We start from the raw sequence: 19336 nt of genomic DNA on the forward strand, positions 1-19336 counted from the left end.
ATAAAAATGTTCAAGGGTTTAAAATAAGTAATAAAATGAGATGTAAGACTGTATGTGTCGGTTTGCTTATGGGGCGTTGCAAGCCCACGTGGCACTCAACCAACACCATAAATTGCAAGTATCAATGCGTGGGTTGGGGGTATTTTACCTCTGTCCGTTGCCAAGCAACGTGCGTTGCCAAATTTTATTTATTTTTTTTTTTAAAATGTTATTTTTATCCCCTTTTAATATTTAACCCAATTATATTTTAACACATCATCAAAAAACTCTTAACTCACACCATAAACCCACACCACCACTACTCCACAAACATAACCCACACGTCCTAGTCATCAAAAAGCAACTCACGCCCTTGACACACGCCCCTAACCACTACAAGTGGTCTAATAGTGAGAGATTTAAATTTTAAAAAATAAGAAAGGGTAAAACTGGCTAAAATCAGAAAAAAGATAACGAATTGTTAAACTGAAAATTTGACTAGGACCTAAATCATGCAAAAATTATGGAGGGGTAAAAGGTTATTTAACGATTTTGGGATATTTTAAAATTAAATAGTGGATTATAGATTAAAGAAGAAAAGAGTAGTAGGTTAATTTGATTGTTAATTATACAGTATTAAAACAAAATCTACTCAACTAATTCAAGATTAACATGATTCCTCGATCTTAATCCCATAACATTTTTCTTTGAGTATATATATAATATATAATATAATAAATAGTAACAAATAATGGGGTGTGTGAGAGAGAGTGAGAGGAGAGGGAGAGAGAGAGAGAGAGAGAGAGAGAGAGTGGAGTGAACAACTATGGCGGCACGACTAGAACACGAGATCGGTACAACAGAAGACTTCAAGATCGATTAACAAGCCTTTTCGGAATTCACTTGACATCATTCATGTTTTTCAACTTTCCGGACAAGTGGTCGATCACGGATCTATGGAAGGTGTTCAAACCACATGACGACTTACGAGATATCTATATGGCGGGGAAGAAGCTGCGAAATGGTAATAGATTTTCCTTTGCAAGATTTGCCAGCGTAAACAACATCGACCAAATGTTAAGTTCCTTGGAAAAGATTAGATTTGAAGGTAATCCAATCAGGATCTTCAAGGCTAGAGAAAGAGTGAATGTTGAACACAATCGGTTTAACCAGGGCCTGAATAACCACCGTTTCAATTCCTTCAACAATTGCAACCAACAATTCAACACCTACAGAAACGAGAGAAACTTTAGGGATGTAGTAAGAGAACCACAGGAAGATCTAAGGGTTAGACTCAAGAAATTGCAGGAGGAAAGGGAAGACCTCAGAACTAAACTAGATAGATTGAAGTCAGAAAAGAAGGAACATCCTAAGGGTGTGGGAGAAGATAATGAAATGATTTACAGAGACGGCAGAACCATCAAACTAAAGAATGAGCATCGTAATCGTGAGCTACATGGGAGATCAATTTTATGCAAAATTAAGGGGTTGGAATACTTGCAATTATTTGAAGATCTCTGTAAAGCCGAAGGTATGAGTAACTTTTCTCTAAAATACTTAGGTGGTCTAACTATCTTGGTATGTTGCGAGTCTCCTGCTGGTGCGAAGGCATTGATAGACAACAAAAGCCATGGTATCCATAAATGGTGCAATAAGGTTTGGACTCCTAAGGATCAGCACTGGGCTCCTGGAAGATTAGCTTGGGTTGATATTAAAGGGGTTCCAACACTTCACTGGAATGAAGACACGTTCAAATCTATCGCGTCATGGTGGGGTAGGATACTAGAGCTTGAAAACTGCAGTATTGAAGATAAGAACCAAAACCTAATTTCGGGCAAAGTCTTAATTCATGCTCGTCTCAATACCGGATTCATAGACGGCTGGGTCAATCTCTCCGACGATAACGAGTTAACTTATGTGTCTGTTAAAGAGGACAGGAACAGAATTGTGGAGATGTCTTTTAAAAAACATGTGTTTCAAGAAGATAACAATTCAAATGCAGTTGGAGAAAATGTTGGAGTGGACGATGAAACAACTGATGAAGATGACGAGGGTGTTGAGGATACCTATGATGATTCAGATGATGATAACAACTTTTTCAATTTAGAGAGAAAATTCAGAAAACCACAGATCTCCTAACAGTAACGATGGTGAAGGTGATCGGAAAACACAAGAACATGATTGGGTAATTCAAGAAGATGACCGGAATATTCCCGGTCCGGCAGTAGAAGGTGAAGAGTCTGGGTGTTGGAACCTAGGTAACCTTTTCCAAAGCATTCATAATGAAGCGTGCATAGGAGACACCAATGAGGCAGTTCCCGAAACCTCATTAAACGTGGATAACAGTTCCCTAGGTGCGGCGACTCAAAAGGTTACAACTAACTCCACTAACCTAGACAAGGTAGGGCCAAGCAACTTTAGTCAGACGGCTCCATGTGAAAACTCACCATCCCAACATGATTTAAATTATGAACCCATTAGAAGCCCAATCTTGAGAAGCCCAATTAGTAGGTTTAATATTGAGCCTGACCAGGTAGATGTTGGGCCGAATGCTAAAAGTAATAAAGATGTTGGGCAGAATGAATGCACTAACCATGATGATGGGTTGGGCCATGAGGTTAGACAGAATTGTCCAAGTAATCTCAAGAACAAAAAAGGGGCAGCTCGTGATAAATCAAATAAGGGGATAAATAAAAAAGATTGTTGCTTCTCTAGTATTCGACGGTGGAAAACATCCTCACGGATGATGAATCTCAAAAACGCTGCAAGGAAAACCAATGAAAACCAACCGATTCGATCACAGTGTACTTCATGTGCAACTTCAAATAGAAAATCTCATTCAATTTCTGATAAAGTGGCATCTTCTCAAAATATTGTGGCAAAAGGAAAAGGTTCGACAATCACTTTTGGTTCAATCAACTCGGATGGGGTTCGAGATTTTGAGCAGCAATTAGGACTGAAGTGGCAGAAGAAGCCACTTAAATTGTAAGTTAACTATGTCGTTCCATGTCAAATCGTTAATTTTGTTTTTCCATGAAGATTGTTTCTTACAACATCAGAGGGTTTGGTTCGGGTAAACTTAGTAAATTTGGTGCCATAAAAAAATTGATCCTCAAAGAAAAACCATCCTTTATCGTACTTCAGGAGACGAAAATTAATTCAGTGACTGATTCGTGGATTCATAAACTATGGGGTTCGTCAGATTGTGATTTCATTCAACAAGCTAAAGTGGGGAAATCGGGTGGGTTACTTTTAATATGGGACTCTAATGTTTATGAAGTTATTGACACCATTTTTATTGATCGGGCGATTGGGATTCGTGGTAAATGGAGGAATAGTGGGATCGAGTTCAATGTGGTCGATGTGGTCCACACGACGATGCGAAAAAAATAGATTATGGGATTCACTTTCACAACTATTATCAGACCGAGAAGAGGAATGGGTAATATGCGGTGACTTTAATGAAGTACGCAACCAAAACGAGCATTTCAACTGTGAATTTGTGGATTATCGGGCACAAAGATTCAATGATTTTATCTCTTCAAACAACCTCACAGATATCCCACTAGGTGGAAGATCGTTCACTCGAGTTAGTGATGACGGGATGAAATTTAGTAAACTTGACCGCTTCCTTGTCTCCGAAAATTTTCTCTTATTATGGGACAGTCTTTCGACAGTGGCATTAGAAAGAAAAGAATCGGATCACTGCCCGATTATGCTAAAAGATGAGGAGAAATATTATGGGTCGAAACCCTTCAAAATTTTCGATGTTTGGCTCGACGAAGAGGGTGTCGACAAATTGATTCTTGATGCGTGGAGAGTTGGGTCTGACTTGACACAAGCTACTATTCCAGAGAATTTAGGTGTTCGAAAAGATAGGATTTTTATGAATAAGCTAAAGGCTGTGAAGATTGCACTTAAAACGTGGAGTAAAGAAAAATTTGGGGTGCTTGATCAAGAAATAGAAGTGCACAAAAGTGTGGCTCATTCGTTGGAGCTAATGGCTGAATAAAAACCACTATATTCAGAAGAGTACGACACTTGAGAAATGCAAGGAAAGGGTGGCTCGATAAAGAAAAAATCAAAACCGAAATGATCAAGCAAAAGGCTCGGGTTAGATGGGCACTTGAAGGAGACGAGAACATAAGGTTCTTTCACTCCATTATCCGACACAGGTACACTAGAAGCAACATTAGAGGTCTAATTATTAATGGGGTGTGGAATGACAACCCGAACGATGTTAAAGCCGAAGCTCTTAGACACTTTAGCAATGTCTTTAGCGAACCAAATGAGTTAAGACCCTCGATGGAGGATTTGTGCTTCCCGGTGATTTCAAGTGATGAGGCAGCTTCTTTGGAATGTAGATTTCTCGAGCCTGAAGTTCTTGAAGCTATCAACATTGTGGTAGCACAAAAGCCCCTGGCCCGGACGGGTTCAACTTGAGGTTTTTCAAGAAATTTTGGGAGGTAATCAAAAGTGACTTAGTTGAAGCTATCAACTGGTTTTGGGACAAGGGTGAGATATCGAGAGGGTGTAACGCATCGTTTGTCACTCTCATTCCTAAAAAATTGGATCCTTCAGGACTTGGTAACTTCAGGCCGATTAGCTTAATAGGTAGCTACTATAAGATTGTAGCCAAAATATTATCTAATCGGCTACGTAAGGTGTTACCTTCATTAGTAGGCGTTGAGCAAAGTGCTTTTTTAAAAGGGAGATTCATCCTTGACGGTGTGTTGATCGCGAATGAGACGGTTGAATATCTTAAAGGGAAGCATAAGAAGGGATTTTTCTTTAAAGTTGATTTTGAAAAGGCCTTCGATAGTCTTAATTGGAACTTCCCTCTTGAAGTTATGAAATCTATGGGATTTGGCATTAAATGGAGAAAATGGATCTTGGCTTGTCTTAAGTCAGCATCGATCTCAATACTTGTTAACGGTTCTCCCACTAACGAGTTCTCATTAGGTAGAGGCGTTAGGCAAGGTGATCCTCTATCACCGTTCCTCTTCATTCTAGCATCGGAAGGGTTGAACATTCTTACCAAAGTAGCTTTAGGCAAGGGTCTCTTCAAAGGTATAGAACTTGGCAATGACAAAGTACTCATCTCTCACTTACAATATGCAGATGATACTATGTTTTTTGGAGAGTGGAGCCATTTAAATGCTTGTAATTTGATGAATCTACTCAAATGTTTCGAACTTACCTCGGGTCTAAAAATAAACTTCCATAAGAGTTGTGTTTATAGAATTGGTATTGATCATGGTGAACTTGAAATGCTCTCGCATCATATGGGTTGCCAAGTTGGAAGATTCCCTTTTGTATACCTTGGACTCCCGATCGGTTCAAATATGAAAACCCTAAATGATTGGCGACCGGTAATTGATAAATTTGATAGTAGACTCTCGAGTTGGAAAATGAAATCGTTGTCTTTTAGAGGAAGATTAGTGCTTATTAAATCGGTTCTCTCGAGTCTTCCGTTGTACTATTTCTCGCTCTATCGTGCTTCGCCTTGTGTTCTTAAACATCTTGAAAGTGTGAGGAGAAAATTCTTTTGGGGTGGGTCGGGTTCGGGTTCAAATATTTCTTGGGTTAAATGGGATTGTGTCATTAATTCTTTTGAGAACGGGGGGTTAAATATCGGGTCTTTGAAAAGCAAAAATCTTGCTTTATTGGGGAAGTGGTGGTGGAGGTTCAAAACCGAAACCGATTCACTTTGGGTGAAAATCATTTGAAGTTTACATGGTTCTTGTGGCGGCCTATTGTCGGGAAGTGACCAAAATCACTTGTCGACAAAAGGTATTTGGAAAAATATTATTCGTGCAGGTAACTCTATAGAAGATTCTAATGTGCATTTCAAAAGCTCGTTCATCAAATCAATTGGCGGTGGAGACTCAACTTCTTTTTGGCATGATCATTGGATCGGGGACAATGCATTAAGATTTAGTTTCCCAAGGCTGTTTCATCTAGATCAGTTCCCCGATATCACCATCAAGGATCGCATGTGCAACGGTGTAGCGGTTTGGCATTGGAAAAGATCACCATCATGTCGAGTTCAAGATGAATTAAACGCGCTTACAGCCCTATTAGCAACATTCGAATTTGATCCCATCAGTCGAGATAAGTGGAGCTGCTGTTTTGCTCCAAATGAGGTGTTCAGTGTTCGAGCTTTGGCATCCGAAATCGACTCTAATCTCCTGGTCGACAGCATCACACATCAAGGTACCTTTCGTAACAACCTCACCCCCAAAAAAGTCGAAATTTTCGCATGGCGGGCGCTAAAAAAAAGGCTCCCCATTATGCTTGAATTAGACAAAAGGGGTATAGATCTCCATAGTGTTTGTTGTCCTCTATGCGATGATGACTTAGAATCCGTAGAGCACTCTCTTATTTTTTGTAAGCACGCGATGGACGTTTGGGAGCGGGTCTTCAATTGGTGGGGCGCGGGCAATTTCTCTAACTTCAGCCTCTTCGAAATCTTTAATGGTAATGGGAGTTTTGTGATGTCGGGTATTGGCAAAAAGATATGGCAAGCCGTGTTATGGATTAGTGCGTATCTCATTTGGAAAAATAACAATATCAAGGTGTTTCAAGGTAAATATAAAATTGCGCCCGTTGTTCTCAATGAGATACAAGCTATTTCCTTCGAGTGGATTTCTAATAGAGCTCGAGGAAGAAAGTTCGATTGGCTCATGTGGATCTCAAGCCCGAATATTTATCTTTCCTTACCTTAGTTAGCATTATGTAGTTGCTTTCTTAGCAACAAGGGTTTGTATAATAGTTAGTCTCGTGTTCGTGTTTGTTCCTGTCTCATTTTCGTGTATGCTGTATGTAATGAGTTCATATGCTCATTGCTATGAACATGTATCTCTTGGTTTTTATTAATAAAATTATCCTTGCTGTTCAAAAAAAAATATATATATAATATAATATTCTTTTTTGCACATACTATGAAACCATGAACACTTATTTGAGGAGAAAAAAGTAAACAATATTCAAAATATATTGTTTTAATAATTAGGAAGTCATGTTTTGAAAATCTAACTTATAATGAATTAGTGTGGACAAGGTGACCATTCAAGATTGTCATTCATATGACCTCTTACAAGAGATTCACTCTTTATTTTGATAATAAGAACCCTTCACATTTACACAAACATGGAATTATCACAATATTGATTGTGCTTATCTTTAGCTCAATTATTTATAAAAAATTGTTTTATTTATTCTTTTCTCAAAAATTCAATTCCTTCTTAGTTAGTCCATATGTATATATCAACATTATTCAATTGGCAACATAAAAATGTGAATTAGGTAAACACAAAGTAGCTAGGATATAGATGCGATAAGAATATTCTAGCACAACACGTTACTTTGGATGTTCAAAATGGTTCATCTTCTTTGCTAGAATGATAATGTAAAAAAATTGAAGAATATGCTTCATCCAATGCCAATATATAAATATTAAAAATTCATTTCTTACCTTCGAATATCCAATTTCTATATTTGTTGATCACTTAAACTACTCGCCCTTTCATCATAACATAAACAGGAAATAGCTCATCCGTATTTCTTTACTTCCAAATACCTTGTTATGCCTGCCATATGATGAGCTGCACTTGGGGCGAACCTTAATTATAATACTATATCTAAAATTCCGTGTCTTTGTTTACATCATTTCTATTAACTAAATTTATTTAGAACGTAAAACTTACGCACTCTACATAATTTTCAAATCTATGGCAACGAGGTCAGAGAGGCTACTCAATACCGCTAGGCTAAAGACTATTTAATATTTCTATTAAGTTAATTAAATCGTATACAATAAACAATTGATAATTGGATCTCCCGGGTAACCTGAAAACCGACTTTTGTTAAATTGGTTGTTCAAAATGTTAGTTAAACTTCGTAGATCTTCTAAGCGATAGCCTTGATGGTTGGAGTTATGATATCATTGCAAAAGGTCTTGGCTCAAAAAGTCACTAGGAGCGTATCATGAACGGGTGATCAGAGAAAAAGTCAGAAAGAAATCAGTCACATGATAACCTGATTAGACCGCATAGATCTAAATAAAAAACTTCTCTTTGTCCTATGAACAAGGAAAGACTTATTATTTACTTTTCTTCATACAAATGATCAGCACAATCTAGCTAGCTAGCTTATTGAATCATATAAAGTTAATCTAAACATTTTTTCATTATTTTTTTGTATTTATTTCTAAGCATATGCAGGGACTGAAGTTGTCAATTCTGAAACTGAAGTTTTGTGGCTGAACTTCAAAAAGGAAAAGTTGATTGTATGAATCATCAAGACTTCAAGGGCCTCTCTGCGAATTAATTTATTTATATATGTTTAATTTATTTTTATTTTATTATTCATTTTCACTGTATCTGTTTTCTCTCTCGACTTGTTCTCTTTAACCCTATTAGGGTTTTCATACTGTGATATTGCAATTGCTGCTACTGTGTGAGAAATCAAGTTCAAATATGTTGAACTTGATTGTGAGTGATTGTGTGAACATCTGTTTAGTTACAATCTTTGATTGTAATTAGTGTTTTTTGGTTTTGTAATTTTTTTAACTTCCTGTGATTGGAAGATTTACTTCCTGTGATTGAAAGATTATTTCTCTGTGTATTTGTTCATGGTATCAGAGCAGCAAGGTTAATTTCGTTCGATCTCGTGATTCGTTGTTGTCTAATTTTCAGATCTGAAAATTAGGGTTTCTATTCTTCAATCATCTCTTTCAAGATCGGATGAAAGTTTTACTGTTATTTCTGTGTTTGGGTTCGACAACGACTTGTGCGTTCTTTTTTGGGTCAATTTTGCTAATCAGAAGTTATTTGGTTGAAAAACCTAATTTTGTAAATTAGGGTTTGTTCATCTTTGATCTTCTTGTTCTTCCGCTGCAGATTTGACTTCAAAGGGAGTCTCGTGTTTATTCGTGCTTTTGTTTTACCCTGACTAGATCTCTACGCCAAACTCTTGATCTAGATCCTTTGAGATCTATGAAAACCTGATCACGTGTAGATTGATCTTGACCACTTATACTGTAAATCATCTCTACATGTTGCATGGTTAGTAACCAGTCAATTGGAGTTTGTTTTCTTTCATTACAGGTGTCTGAACCGTAGATTTGTTGTGGTTATTATGTGCTATTTGTTTAAATTTACTGTTCTAATTGCTTAATCGTGTATTTGAATCATTGCATGATTATTTGTTTAGTGTTTGTGTAGATCTGATTATATTTGTTTGTCTATCTTTATTTGTTATCTTCTTGTTACTGCAACCATGTCTAATGATAGTTCTGTTAGTTCTGCTGGTATTACTAAGATTAGTAAGCTTGAATTTAATGATCCTTTGTATCTACATCCTAGTGATACATCTGATGCTTCTTTAATCACACAAAAGTTAAAAGGAACTAAAAATTATAATGTTTGGTCTTATGCTATGAAACTTACATTAAAACTAAAAATAAACTTGGGTTCATTGATGGTACATGTGTCAGATATGAATATGAGGATGATGAAGTGTTATTAGGTCAATGGGATAGATGTAACTCTGTTGTTCTTACATGGATTTTGATGTCTCTGTTTGAAGATGTGTACAATGGTCAAATTTTTTCAAAAACTGTTGAAGCTGTTTGGAATGAGTTAAAAGAAACCTATGACAAGATAGATGCATCTGTTACATTTAATCTATATCAAAAAATTAATTCATGTAGTCAATCTGGTCAACCATTATCTGACTATTATCATAAGTTGAATGTTATGTGGAGAAAATTTGATGATATGATTAAAATTGATGATATTGTGTCTGCTAATAAATCTTTCCAAGAACATAGTCAATTTCTAAAGTAGTTTTTAATGGGTCTTGATGATGTTTATGTGCCTATTAGAAGTCAAATTCTTACTTCTGATCCTGTTCCATCTGTTAAAACTGCGTTTTTAATTATTTCTAGGGATGAGTCTCATAGATTGCATTCTGCATCTAGTTCAAATTTTAATAAGACACATTCATCTGCTTTTAATTCTAAAACTGCTAATTTTGTTAATAGTAGTAATTCTACTAATAACAAGAAAAAATATAAAAATCCACCTTTAAAATGCACAAACTGTAACATGCTTGGTCATACTGTTGAAAGATGTTTTGAATTAATTGGATATCCACCTGGTTATATTAAAAAATCATTCAATCAAGGTGCTCCTAGGTTTAATAGTAATAACTGTGTTATTGAAAAACATGATTCTTGTACTACTAATGTTCAATTGACTAGTGATCAGATTATAAAGCTTCTTAATCTTGTTAATGAGAAACCTGTTTACAATCAAGTGGAGTCAAATATGTCAGGTAGTATACAAAAAATAATGTGTTTATTAATTCACAGTTTGATAAAAAAAATTCTTCAAACATTTTTCAATATAAAAATGATTCAAAAGGATGGATTATTGATTCAGGTGCAAACTAACACATGGTTTCAAATTCTCAAAATTTAAACAAAGTTATTGATGTTTCAGATTTAAATTTAACTGTTAATCACCCAAATGGCACTGTTGCTAGAATTTTATAAATGGGAAATTTAAAACTGTCTGATAATATTGAACTGCATGATGTGTTGGTTATTCCTCAATACTGTGTTAGTTTACTATCTGTGAATAAAATGATTAAAGATAGCAATCTAGTTGTTAGTTTTGATGCAAATAAATGTTACATTCAGGATTAAATTCAAAAAAGACTGATGGGACTGGTAGTGAGTTTGATGGTCTTTACTTCTTTGATGAAAGTTTCAATGGTAAGATGTTTAAGTGTAATATGATTTATTCAAATTTGTCTAAAAATAAACTGTGGCATGAAAGACTTGGACATCCTGCAAATAAAGCTCTAAATGAATTAAGTGATAAACTTGGTTTTAATAAGATAAATAACAATAATGAACAATGTGAAACTTGTCATAAAGCAAAACAAACAAGAGATCCTTTTCCATTAAGTGATCATAAAACAAAAAATTTAGGTGACTTGATACATCTTGACACATAGGGTCCTTATAAAGTAAAAAGTAAAGAGGGATTTAGATATTTTCTTACTCTTGTTGATGATTTTTCTAGGGCTGTCCGGACTTATTTGTTAAAAACAAAAGAAGAAGTGTTTAACTGCTTTGAAATGTTTTACAACTTAATTTAAAATCAATTTGGTAAAACTGTCAAAATTATAAGAAGTGATAATGGAACAGAATTTTTAAATAATAAAATGAGTAGTTTTGTTAAAGATAAAGGTATTATACATCAAACTACATGTACTTATACCCCATAACAAAATGGAATAGCTGAAAGGAAACATAGGCATCTTCTTAATGTAGCTAGATCCCTTATATTTCAGGGGGGATTACCTTTGTATTTGTGGTCTGAATGCATTCTGACTGCTACTTATTTGATTAACAAGCTTCCTTCTTCTGTTTTGTCTGGAAAGTGTCCCTATGAATTGAATTATGGAAAGTGTCCTAATCTCTCCCAGTTAAGGACTTTTGGTTGTCTTTGTTTTGCTACTGTTTTGAACAATCATGACAAGTTTTCCAATAGAGCTTTAAAATGTGTTTTCATTAGGTATTCTAAATTTCAAAAGGGTTACAAATTATTCTGTTTAGATGATAAAACCTTTATTTTTTCAAGAGATGTCAAATTTTATGAAAATATTTTTCCATTCAAATTAGATTCTGTTTTCAAAACTGATTTTGCTGAACATAATGTTAATTATAAAAAAAATTTGATTGTTCTGAGGATACTACTTTTGTTCTAAAACAAAAAACTAAATTAAATGATTTTGAATCAACTAAGTCTGAAAGTCCCAATGATGAAGGGAGATGCAGTACTAAGGATGATGGCAATCATGCCTTACTTTATGGCTCAATTGAGTCACAAAGTGATGGTGTACCTGCAATAACCAATGTTGATAGTATTGAGACACAAACTGTCCCTGAGGGCAATTTAACTGATAATGTTTTTAACTGTACACCTCAATTAGGAAGGTCAAGTAGAGAAACTAAAATTCCTGTTAAATTTAAAGACTATGTTCTTAACAATAATGTTAAGTACAGTATCAACAATTACTTGAACTATTCTAAACTGGGCTCTGAAAATTGCTGTTTTGTTACAAGTTTAAACAAAGGACATGAACCAAAGTCATTCAAAGAGGCATGTGTTGATCAAAACTGGATTAATGCCATGAATGATGAAATTGAGGCTTTAAATAGAAACAATACTTGGGTTTTAACTGATTTACCTGAAGGTAGAAAGCCTATTAGTTCTAAATGGGTGTATAGAATTAGATACAAGTTAACTGGTGAGATAGATAGGTATAAAGCTAGGTTAGTAGCTAAAGGTTTTAATCAAAGAGAAGGAATAGACTTTGATGAAACTTTTTCTCCTGTTGTTAAGATGGTTACTGTTAGACTTATCTTATCTGTTGCTTGTAAAAAATAACTGGCCATTGTATCAAGTTGATATTAACAATGCATTTCTTTATGGTGACTTGATAGAAGATGTTTACGTGACTTTACCTGAAGGTTATTTTGATAAAAGTGATACTAGAGTATGCAACCTTTTTAAATCTTTGTATGGTCTTAAACAAGCTCCTAAAAAATCGAATGAAAAATTTTGTGATGTTCTGTTTAAATATGGATTTAAACAAAGTGTAAATGATTATTCTTTGTTTGTTAAGATTGATGGTAATAACTGTGTGTATTTGCTTGTTTATGTTGATGACATAATCATTACTGGTAGTTCTGAAGCTGTTGTTAAAGAATGTAAAGATTTTCTTAAAACTAAGTTTAAGATTAAAGATTTAGGTAAACTTAAATACTTTCTTGGATTAGAACTTATTGAAAATGATGATTACTTTGTTCTTTGTCAAAGGAAATACTGTTTAGAAGTTTTAGCTGAATTGGTATGCTTGCTAGTAAACCTGCTGTTACTCCTTTAGAATCTGGTGTGTTTTCTAATAAAGATGATTTTTCCAGTTCAGATTTTTTTACTTGAAAATATAAGTGAATATCATAAGTTAATTGGTAAATTGATATATATAACTTTAACTAGGCCTGATATAGCTTACTCTGTACATTGTCTGAGTCAATATATGCATGCTCCTTTGAATTCTCACATGAAGTGTAAGACCCACATTATTATTGTACAGCAGTGTAAATACGATACATAGAGTGTGGGTATCACTGAGTATTTAAACAGAAGTCAGAAGTAGTCCAGACACTGGTGCGCACCGCACACACTTAAGGGTGCGCGTGGCGCACTGCTCCTGGGCTCAGTTTTCTGTTTTTAATTCATTTTAAATGGAGGGTAGTTTGGACTTTTCACTTGGAGCCGAGTTTATGACCACCAGAGGGCTGGTTGGGCTCATTACTTCACATTCACCATGTAACATCCTGTTTCTGTTTCAGTTGAATGGGACGCCGTCCAACGTTTGTGACGCCGTCTAGTATTAAAGGGTAGGACGCCGTCCAATCTTCGGGACGCCGTCCAGCAAAGAAGAGTTGGACGCCGTCCAATATTTGGGACGCCGTCCAACATAACTGACGGGCCTGCTGTTTTACTTAAAGATATTTAGAGGGGCAAAATGGTATTTTCACATGTGGAACGAGTTAAGGCCACAAGATCAGTTCATGGAGCCTCATTTGCTCCATTATCACCCACACAAACCCTCTCATCTTGTTCTAGTGAGAGAGTAAGAGTTAGAGAGAGAGAGAGAGCTTGATTTGGAGAAGAAGGAGTCGGATTCTCGCCAAAGATCGGGTTCTAGAGTTGTTCATCTCGCTCCTAGCTACATTGTGGTAGTATTGGTAAGCTCAAACTCCGAATTTCATTTGTTAGATTTGATATTCAAGTTAGGGTTTTGAGCTAGTTTGTTGTAAAACCCTTTTAGATGACGAAATGGGTTTATGGTGACTAGTTATTCTTGTCACTTGGCGAGTTTTGGGTTGGTTGATGATTTGGCCTTGATTAGGCTTTGATCTTGAGTTTAATCACTAGGTTTAATGATTATGGAAGTGTTGGAACACTTTTGGGTGTGTTTGGTTAACTAATTTTGAAATGGGTCAAAATTAGGTTTTTGGTGTCAAAATGGGTAAGACACGTGTTTAACACTTGTGTTCGGGTTTGTTTGGCGTATTAGGACCATTTTCACTCGTGTTAGTTATTATTGGTTAGTTTGGGCGCGTTTTGTGCTTGGAAGTGCTTTTGGGTCGAATTTGCACTAAGTGTCAAATGGGTTGGTTTGTAAGTCAACCCTAATTGTGTTGTGTGTTTTGTGATAATGGAATAGGTACTTTCCATTGACGAGTTGCGGATTATTTTCGGTAGCATTCATCAAGGCGACAAGGTGAGTGTTAATATCCAATGTGCATATGTATGTGTAGGATGGGTGCGGGTCGGGTGAAGTGATTCTCGGCTATAGAGCTCTCTTCACATATAGGTGGATTTGATGGACTTGTGTATAGGTCTAATCGGCACGGTTGTGCATTTTGGTTGATGACCTTTTGGTGAGGTGCACGTTTTGTGTGTAAATTATCACACGTGGTTGTGATGTGGATGATATAACCCCAATGGCGAAGGGTTTTGGATATGGAGTAGTGAGTCGCGTGTGTATACAGATTCACGATGACGCGTGTAGTTTCGGTCATCTTATTGAATTGTGAAAGTGAATCTCGTGTAGTTCGAATTCACGGTGACTCGTGTAGTTCGGTCATCTTATTGAGGTAGTGATCTCGTGTAGTTCGGATTCAGTAAGGCTCGTGTAGTTCGGCCAACCTCGATGTTGTGTTAGTGAAGATAGTAGTCTCGTGTGGATGCGGATTTACTAAGGCTCGTGTAGTTCGGCCAATCTTCATTGTGGTATTTGGTTTTCGGTATTGGGTTAAGAGGTTAACCTTGGACATTTATATATTGTTATATATATATTAATGTATTGTTGTGATGTAGCTAGCCCTCCGGGTGTAGCTTATTGGCGTTGTTCGCATCGTCGTGGGTGAACTTATATTTGTCGTTGTATCTTAGTTTGTTGCTTAGTGATTGTACGGTATGCTTAGTCTAGCTTTCCTTTATGCTTGGTTGCTCCGGTATGCGGTATTTGATTATTTGTGTGGCATTTCCATTTTATACATATATATGTATGTAGTATATTCTCACTCACTAAGCGTTAGCTTACCCTCTCGTTGTTTACATTTTTATAGATTGCATGGATACGGTGGCTCGGGTAAGCGTGGGAACTAGTGAACCTGCGTAGTTTTCTTTAGAAGACTTGCTTTTGGATTTGATTAGGATTGGGTAGCGTATCCCCAATCCCATGCTCGGTCTATGTTTTGAATTAAACTAAATGGGTCGAAATGGTCACTTGTGGTATTTTGGGTCGTTGTGGGCCCGGTGTTGTAAAACTCGGTTTTATTATGGAAAACTCTTAGTTTTAATTATTATAACATATTGTGAAAGTGTTTGGGTTTGAAAGTGTCGGGAAGAGGATTTTCCGCTCGCGTGTGTTTGAAAAACTGATCAGAACTTTTTAGTGTATTTGGACGCCGTCCCAGATGGCTGGACGCCATCCAGTCCTTCAGAACTGGACGCCGTCCAGATAGCTGGACGCCGTTCAGATGAACTGTCCCAGAAATTTTTTTTTTATGGCACGTTTTTGGAAGGATAACGGGTTGGGTCGTTACAAGTGGTATCAGAGCATGGTCTAAGGGATTTAGGTGACTTGAGATAGGTGCCTAGACTTAGACTTTTGTGTGTGCTTAATTGTTGCAGGACTTGTATGATTACGGGTCGGAATGGGTTATAGTTAGTGCCTTGTTTGTAGGTGTACTAACGTTTATATTAGTAATGCGGATATTATTAAAATATTATTGTGTGGTGATAATAATTCTTGCGTGTGCTTATATCGCGTAGAATTTTGTTGATGTTGTTTATATCATCGAGCGAGGCGGTTGTTGTACTAACGAGCCGATACGGCGTGTATGCATAATAAGGACTTGCAAACCTTATTACGGGTGCAAATCGTGTCTAGCAAGTGATGTACGACGAGTGTTTAGCAAGATGGGGCGGTGTTGTGTGCATAACTTTTTACGTTCGTGATCTAATCGCTTTACATTCCTTAGAATGGCGACGGGAAACGGGATCGAGACGAACGATTTGGAGTTTAACGCTAGAGTTGCAGCCGCCGTTGCGGAGCAAATGAGTGCGTTTCGAGAAGAAATGGATAGGAAGTATTCCGAATCTCGGAGTAGTTGTGAAATGGAGCATTGTCTTAAGAGCTTCATGAGGACTAAACCCCCGATATATGACGGGAAACCGGATCCTTTGGTAAGCACAACTTGGGTCTCGGATGTCGAAGGGTGTTTTCGTACTATTGAATGCCCTCCCGAGAAGAGGACAAGACTCGCTACTAGTTTGTTGCGGGGTAGGGCAAAGGATTGGTTGGACGGTAAGATTGATCTTGTCGGTGGTGAACCGTTTATGGCGTTATCGTGGGACGAGTTTAAGAAGGAATTCTTCGAGGAGTTCTGAACTTCAGCCGATTTGTCGGAAATGCGTAATGAGTTACGAAATTTGCAACAGGGTTCTATGGATTTGAATACTCTCAAGACGACCTTTATGGCGAAGGCTCGTTTTTGCCCGGAGTATTTGGGAAATGATAATTTATTGATGCAAGATTTCTATCGAACCTTGAATGATGACTTGAAGAATAAGATTAGCCGGGGTCACGCGAAATCGTTTGCGAAATTATTCGCCGTGGTTAGAGGTTTCGAGTCGTATACGCGATCAAAGATTGGTGAACCTTCAAGTGAGAGAAAGGTTGTTTCGTATGGTGCTCCGAGTAAGAGGACTAAGGGTCCGAGTGTGAGCACGAGTGGTACATAGACGGGTATATCGGATTCTAGTGCGTCTAGATGTTACAATTGTGGCATGAGGGGTCACAAGTCTTGGGAATGTTCGGTACCAAAGGGTGATGGCATGGTGTGCTTCCATTGCCAAGAAGAAGGACATCGTAAGTCGGAATGTCCCGAGTTAGCGGGGACGGGTGCGGCAAGGAGACGTTAAGGTACGTTTCATTTTAATAAATATGTCCTTTGATTATTTATTATGTGCCGTTAGAGTTTGAGTTTGTTAAATGCAATGTGTTGTACATGTTATTGTTATGGGTGACGTTCCTAATGGAAGTACCCTATGGTGACGTTTTGATTAATGGGCGAAGAGCGTAAGACTTGGTGCAACCAAGCATTCCTTGGTATTTGGGAAATGTTTCTACCAAGCCATGGAAATGGGTTTTAGAGTTCGGTAGTTAAGCGCGTGTTCGCTTTTGTGTTGAAGTTGATGAACCATGAGGTTCGTCGGGTGGATTGAAATCCTTGAGATCGAGTGTTTTGGATCTCGATGTATGTTGGTAAAGGAGTCTACGTGATGCGACATTAGGTGCCTCTTTTATACCTACTAGCGTGGTGTTCGACTCCGAATGTGTTGTGGTTACATTGTACTTAGGGTACCGAAGTGAAACCCTTAGGTACATGAGTGACAGGGTGAAATTTGACAAACTAAAGCAATTGGATGATTGCGAGGGTATGGTTTGTGTAATCGTGGTACACTTTTCGTTTGAAGTGTTTAAGGATTGATTGAAATCCTTCGTGTGCTCAAGGTTGGAGCAAGATGTGGAGATGGGTCGTGTAAACCCAATTGTTTGTAAAGTCTACCTTTGGTAGCATTGTACGGTTGTACGAGTTGTGGATATGGAACGTAGTTCCAAGTGGGGGAGTTACACTCCCGCACGAGGAGGCCTTAGGGTGAGATTTCGGATAATGCTTATGGTAGATCCGAAACTTGTGTTGGGACCTAGTTTTGGACGATTTGTGGTGGAGTACAACTTTGGTTAAAATTGTACTTATGATTTTTGGATTCGTAAATTATCACCGAGGTGGTAATGTGGTAAATCTCGTTGAGAGATAATGGACGTGTTTGGCGAGCAAGGTGAAATCCCTCGGTTAAGGGATGTGCGTATCGGATTCCCTTCTAGAGAATTATTGTTTTGTACCTATGTTTGATATAGGTTGTTCTTGCTCGATTGTGTGAATGGTTAGTGGTATCCGTTAGGATTCACTATGGCGTAGTACGACGCGATGTTACGCTACTCGTTGTTCGAGGCCAAAAGGGCGTTGATTGGTGAAGCATGACCTTCGGGGTCCGCTGACTTCATCATGGGATTATTGATTAGTGAAGCATGACCTTCGAGGTCCGCTGACTTCATCATAGGAGTATGTGATTGGTGAAGCATGACCTTCGGGGTCCGATGACTTCATCAAGGGAGTAGTGTTATATCGGCATGGTATAACATTATCGGGAAATGCGAGTATGATAGTGCTCCAAATGAACATATATTTAGGCACACTATCCTTTCAATATGTAAAGCTTTTAGTTGTAATTGTTCTATTTTTATGTAATATTCGTTTAAATAAATAAGTGCGAATACAAAAGAAGAAAACGACGATTTGAAGACGCAAATGACCAAAAAGCTAAAAAGTACAAAGTACAATCCAAGTGGTTCGAAATATTGATGAGAAACGTCTCAAAATTACAAAAGTACAAGTCGCAAAACGCAAAGTACAAGATATTAAATAGTACGCAAGGACGTTCGAAAATCCGGAACCGGGACCAGAGTCAGCTCTCAACGCGCGACGCAACGGAACTAAAATTACAAGTCAACTATGCACATGAATATAATATAATATATAAATAATTCTTAAAATTATATATATATTATATTATATAATAAAACGTCGGCAAATAAGAAAACAAAAATATGTGAGCTGTCCCAGGCGGCCATGCGATCGCATGGCCAGAAGGCACAAAATCCATGGGATCGCATGGGCATCAGAATCTGGCCAAATGCTATAAATAGCCACGAATTCGGACGAGCTCAACACCTCTTTTTCATTTCCTTTCTTTCTGTAAACAATATAATATATATATATTATTAATTATAATTTTAATTTTAATTTAAGTTAATAATAATAAGGTTATTGTAAGAATGTTTTACGGGTTTTAAGTCGGAACTCTGTCCGTGTAACGCTTCGCGATTAAATACCACTGTAAGCTATGTTCTTCCTTTTTAAATTAATGTCTCGTAACTAAGTTATTATTATGCTTATTTGAGCCGAAGTAATCGTGATGTTAGACTAAATATTAAGACGGGGTTATTAGATTTTGTACCATAATTAAGGTTTGGACAAAAGACAGACACTTGTGGACATTGGACTATGACTATTAATATATAGGGGGTATTGTCTAATTGAGCGACAACTCATTGGAACCTATCGAACCTA

The 19336-nt window shown here is 37.0% G+C and overlaps 1 protein-coding gene across 1 annotated transcript; it reads left to right on the top strand.

Annotated features, from left to right (window-relative positions):
• Positions 1–4071: 4071 nt before the first annotated feature.
• On the top strand, positions 4072–9830 carry LOC139870379 (uncharacterized). The gene is made up of 8 exons (XM_071858189.1): positions 4072–4383; positions 4494–5577; positions 5800–6567; positions 8205–8269; positions 8403–8517; positions 8679–8772; positions 9207–9380; positions 9479–9830. The coding sequence occupies exons 1-8, from the start codon at positions 4072–4074 to the stop codon at positions 9828–9830; spliced, it is 2964 nt and encodes a 987-aa protein (XP_071714290.1).
• Positions 9831–19336: the final 9506 nt, after the last annotated feature.

The sequence above is a fragment of the Rutidosis leptorrhynchoides genome, chromosome 10 (genome assembly GCF_046630445.1).
Source record: "Rutidosis leptorrhynchoides isolate AG116_Rl617_1_P2 chromosome 10, CSIRO_AGI_Rlap_v1, whole genome shotgun sequence".
Lineage (NCBI taxonomy): Eukaryota > Viridiplantae > Streptophyta > Magnoliopsida > Asterales > Asteraceae > Rutidosis > Rutidosis leptorrhynchoides.